At 36.9% G+C, this 5,429-nt stretch overlaps 1 protein-coding gene across 1 annotated transcript in view; it reads right to left on the bottom strand.

Moving 5' to 3' along the window:
* Window positions 1–2,583: 2,583 nt before the first annotated feature.
* The window catches only part of GOLT1B (golgi transport 1B), a 7,705-nt gene continuing 4,859 nt past the window's right edge, over window positions 2,584–5,429 (bottom strand). The window contains exons 3-4 of the mRNA XM_010134178.1: window positions 4,651–4,732; window positions 2,584–3,296 (exon numbers count right to left, since the gene is read on the bottom strand). Coding sequence (XP_010132480.1) covers window positions 3,258–3,296; window positions 4,651–4,732 — 121 coding nt within the window. The 3' untranslated portion in view covers window positions 2,584–3,257. The remainder of the gene's footprint in view (window positions 3,297–4,650; window positions 4,733–5,429) is intronic.

Raw genomic sequence — 5,429 nt, 5'->3', positions numbered from 1 at the left:
TCAACAATCTAACCAGACGTAGCTGGGATCTTTCCTTTTTAAAAAAGGAAAGAACTGGAAGCATCAGTTCTTTGGAATCCTTAAGGTAGATTCAACGTCGGTAAAGACAGGGGGGAGGCTGGAACTTTAGTCAAAGCAAGGTTTTAGGGCATCAGCTAGCACATAGCGCCAATGCATCATCTCAAGAACCAATTTTTCTGTTCTGCTCCCTCTGTGAAGATCCTTAACAGTGGGTTGCAAGCCTGCAGATCACCACGGAGCAGTAAACCTGCTTAACAGGCCACTTGAGGATGCAGAGAACTCACGCTCATATCCTTGAACTAAACTGAAAGCACAGGACCTAGAACCTGCTCTGAGTTCTAGACGTGTGCCCTTCTACTCCTGAAGTTTGAGTTACTTCTTCAGAAAAGAGGTAGTTTAACAAATAAACAATTTCCCACATAACTAATTTCCACATTTTGTTGTGACACGTTTGAAACCGGAACCTGAATAACCAGGGGGATGTTTATGTAAAAGGTTTATTATAAGAAAGAAGAAACCTTTCAATTTAATACTAATCAAAGACACCACTTACTATGAAAGTCCCAGCAGTGTCAGATAGCCAAGCAGTAACCGCACGCGCTCCCTCACCTTTGGAAAGGAAAACTTGCCAAAACACTCTTATAATGTGCACGCGAACAGACACAGAGACAAATTATAGAAAAAGGTACCCATTTATTCAAGGTATGACAAGGATATTTACAGTCTTCATTTGCTCAGAATAAGATCCACCCTTGCGATTTGTAAAGCAGCAATTATAAATTACATTTAAAAGGGGAAATGTTTGAAGTATGTTTCTGTTAAAGATATTTTTACATTGACAGAAACACTTTAAGGCTAAATCATTCTGACCTTTGCTGCCACCCACATTTATCTCAGCAAAATCATCTCAAAGACAACATTACCTTGATAAAGGCTACACTAAATTCAACACACAATTTTGTTCCCTCAGATGCTTTTTACAATAGTTCACGCCTGACAAAAATTGACTTTTGATTTAAAACAATGGATTGAAGTGAGATGAACTGCTTACATCCTGGTATTTCAGAGGGCTAAAAGATCACAGACAGCAACACGTTCACCTCTGAAAGGTACCATCCGCATTCTTGTTGATGAAGGTACTTCGGCTTACCAAGCAATGTGATTTCAGTCAGAGCTCCACGGTCACATTGTGCGATCCACCTTGCCCACCACTTTACTTTCCCAAAGACAAAGCCAAACACCTCCAGGTAGCTGACCTCTAATGTCAGTGATGAGCACTGTCTGTTCACACAGCACTTGCTTCCCGCAGGACAGACGAGTGCTCTACTGAAGTAAACCAAAGCTGTTCACCAAACCGCTGTAGTGTTATTCTCTAGTCATTTTAACACACAATCGATCTACAGGAGCAGTTAAAATTGGTTTCTCTTGAGGTAGAAGCCACAAGTCATATTATATTTAGTCCCATCTGTAAACTGTAAAACACACATCATCAGGCAAATATAGCCTGTTTTTCCATCATTTATAAAATAAAAGCACTGATTTTTCAGATGCTATTCATTATAAATATAATGGCATTTTTTTCACTGAATCATTTTGTGCCTGTTTGAGAAGGAAGCAAATCAAGCATTGGGAATAGATTGTGGTTATTTATAGTTGTGATGAAAATAAAACATATTATACACATTAGCTTCATAGCAACTTGTAAGAGGATTCCTCATATACCAACCCTTTTGCAAGTTATTTTGGAAAATACCAATTTTAACTGCATAATAAAGAAAAAACCCTATACAACACAAAAACCGTCACTAGACCTTTAAGACTACATAACTACTTAAAATATTACCATTGCATTTTGGGAATTTTTTAGGACTACTCTTAAGGGAAGAGAAAGTTAAAACACAACAGAAACCCTCAAAGGCTCCACAAATACAATTTACTTAGTGATCATGTTTTGTTAGATGAGGACATCATGTAACTAAAGCTACTGAAAGTGCACCAAGTTTAACAATCCAATCGAAGTAGAAATGCGACCCTTGCATTAGTAGTGGACATTTATTTCAGGTTAGCTAAGAATCTCTGTAACAGCAAAGTTGTTGCTGTGACTGATAGAAGTTTTACATTATTTGAAGATAACCCAAGCAACAAGTTACAAAACATCGGAGATTGGCACTTGATTTTTAGTTAGCCCCATCAGTTCAATTTTCTCCCCAGAGACTCACATACACAGCACTTGAAGTTTTCATTTTATTACTGTAAAAAAAGGTCAATTTGTAGTTCCAGAGTAAACAAAGAAACCTTAGCTTCAAAGTATTTAAAAACAAAGGTTCAAATTTAGAGAAGATACATTTCACAGGGTTTATGCCAGCATCTGAACCACACACTTTTTTTGTGAACGAAGCACATTTCACAAAGTTTTCATGTTAGTGACAAGGAGCTACATTCTCGTATGGATGCAGGTGTAACATGATGCAATGAGAACAAACTGGAAGGAGTGCGAGTCAGAGTTCCCCGTTAAGCCTTACATATTCAGAACCAACACTTAAGACCGAAGTTATTGACGATTGACCTTTTGCATATTCCGAAATGGAAGGCAAATACAATCAACTTACATTTGGCTTTGAAACATTAAGATAACAATGTTTTATTTCAGCCACATATTTACAAAAATGTTTACAACAGAACCGTGTAGGATTTTTGTCATAATACATTTCAAGATGAATAGTCATCTTAACCTTCATGCAAAGATGCATCTCTTGTTACACAAGAAGTTTTCTGACTGGTTTTTGTTTGTTTTTTTTTTTTCTCTCACTCTGAGGATAGCAAGCATAGGGTTGGATAGGTTTGGGTCACCCTTAAAAACATAGGCCTGTTTGCTCTACTCCACCTTCAAAATAAGTAGGTAAAGTACAGGCACCGTTAATTCCACAAGGGTTCATTGCTTCTAGCATGTTTTCCAAAACCAACAAAAATAGTCTTGAACAGTTGTAACATGAGTTATTCCATGACTTTTACATCTTCAGTTTACTTCCTCAACTCTGGAGTTACTTTCCTAGAAGCATACTTGCTGAGCTTCTTTTCTAATGTATATTGTTGACTATACATTTTAAATTAAACAGTTATGTAAAGAATGTAACAAGCTTTTCCTTTGTACCCAACTTAATCTTTGTGCTGAGTATTCTTCAAAAGGATTTTATAAATAACACAGTAAGTTTAGAATCAGTCTTCTCCCCTCGTCATTATACCATGTTGTTGCTTTCTCCAACTTTATCTACAAGCTGTAGAAAAGGAGACAAAAAAAGATTTAAGCTGCTTGACACGTACAGTGAAGTTACTCTCAAATATTACTTGTTACTTGCACAGTTAGTATGCGACTGAAAATGAGAGTCAAATAGTACTCACCAAGGCCTCATGATTTAAGTTTGTGAAAATTAAAAATCTTACATTGCAATTGTTTCTGCATGACATGTTTTTCTCATATAGACATTCATAACAGTGCAACATGAAGATGCAACAGAATGAAAAAGGAAAGAGAATAATGCAGATAACACTGCTAGCTTAATGATTAAAACAAAACAATACAGTTTCAGCCACACATGCATTAGTAGACCAAGTAAGATATTTCAACTGACCATTACTGTGGATTCTCTTCTGAGCCTACGTAGGCTTTGAATAAAACATTAACAATTATCTTTTTAAAACAAGGTTTAACCCCATTATAATCAAATTAAATATGATTAAGATCAATTGACAAATTAAACATTCAATTGATCATTAATTACGAGCCAGAACTTGGCTTAACTGTAAGATTGAAACAAATGACCTTGAACACCGATTTTTAAAAAAACAGCCTGTATAAATCCAAGTTATACCCTCTATTAGTTTTTCAGCAGTAGTTATTAAAACTGGCACTTTCAAAACCAGGGTTAAAAAATGCTTGCGTTAAAATACATACAGAAATTAGCACAGTAAAAGTAGTTGACAAACACCCTAGATTACCATTTTTCTGGCAACTCTTAATTATCTTCAAATCCCTGGCTATTTGGTTACGAAAACTGAAAACAGTGTTTGCAAAAATACAAATCTTAGTAAGTAGCACGATGTAGCCTGGCGGACCTTAATAAATAGATTTGATGAATGATTACGTGTCACGAGGGTTCCTGGATTCACCATACAAGCTGCAACTTAACACTGAACTAAAATGTTTGCTTTTACAGGCCACTTTTCATAAATACCCTACAAATACTAGACAAAGAACAGTGTCCTCCTCATCGTACACACAGGAGAAGAGGGTCAGAACAGGTGAATCATGCCACTCTCTGGTCACCTAGCACCAACAGTGAAGCTGGGAGCAGAAGCCCAGCATTTTCAGTCACAATCCAGGGCTCTTTCCACTTCACAATTTGTAAGCAGGGGCAGCTTCTGCAAAGGTGTCCTTTTGTTCCCTTCACATCTAGAAGCCTCACTGGGAACGAAGGAGATCTGTGTGGTGCAAGAACTATACAGGAGCACACCCAAAGTCACTGCTCTGAAGTTGTATTCGCTTTATTTGAGGCATTTCTACTGTTCCTATAACAACGGAATAAAAACCAGCGCGAGCTTCAAATCCTGAATGAAGTATCGAACACTTACCGAGCTTATACCAGGTAAATTCAAGAGATATCCAAGAACTGGAACTCTTCTTATAAAGCCAACCACCACAGGAAAGAACCCCCTTTAGGTAAGACACCAGAAGATTGTGTTAGTTTTTATAATTGAACTATTCTTATATTGCTATAAAATGAAGAAATAGATTTTTTAAACCAAGATCATGTAAAATGTTGTGGTTTGTTAGCAGCACGTTAATCTTACCAAACATATCAACATACATTCAGCAGAGAAAGGGGAAAACCAGGAAAAAAACCACCTTATTTTAAAATAGACTTGATTTTCTTCATAGCTGACAACCATCAATCAGCTCTTCAAAAAATACTACAAGAGTACCCAACTTAGTCAACAGAATTGATGCTCCCAGCTGACTTCCCAAAATTAACATACATATATTGAGATAATTTCTTTTTACGTTATTATAGAAAATGCATTCTTGCAATACCCAATGGAAAAACAAGTTAATTCTGAGTAATCCCCTTTGAAACCATGTATATATGGTACTCTTTGCGTTAACTAAAGAAAATTAAACATGACAGAGTTGTTGCATTCACTTATTTCACAAATCTATGTTAAGTCAGCTATTTCAGTCATAATCCAGGGGATGTGGCCTAGCATGGGTGCTATGGTGTAGCACCCTGTACTGTTCACTTTGTCTCTGCCACAGGAAAACAAATTTTCTGTGGTAGTATCTCAGCTGTTTGCAGTGAACTGCAGCAATTCAGCTGCTGGTAGCATCCCGAGTTCTCTCTTGCCGAGCTACA

The sequence above is a fragment of the Buceros rhinoceros genome, unplaced genomic scaffold (assembly GCF_000710305.1).
Source record: "Buceros rhinoceros silvestris isolate BGI_N320 unplaced genomic scaffold, ASM71030v1 scaffold15494, whole genome shotgun sequence".
NCBI lineage: Eukaryota > Metazoa > Chordata > Aves > Bucerotiformes > Bucerotidae > Buceros > Buceros rhinoceros.
Note: the sequence above shows the minus strand (reverse complement) of the source record. Positions and strands in the feature narration are given on the sequence as shown.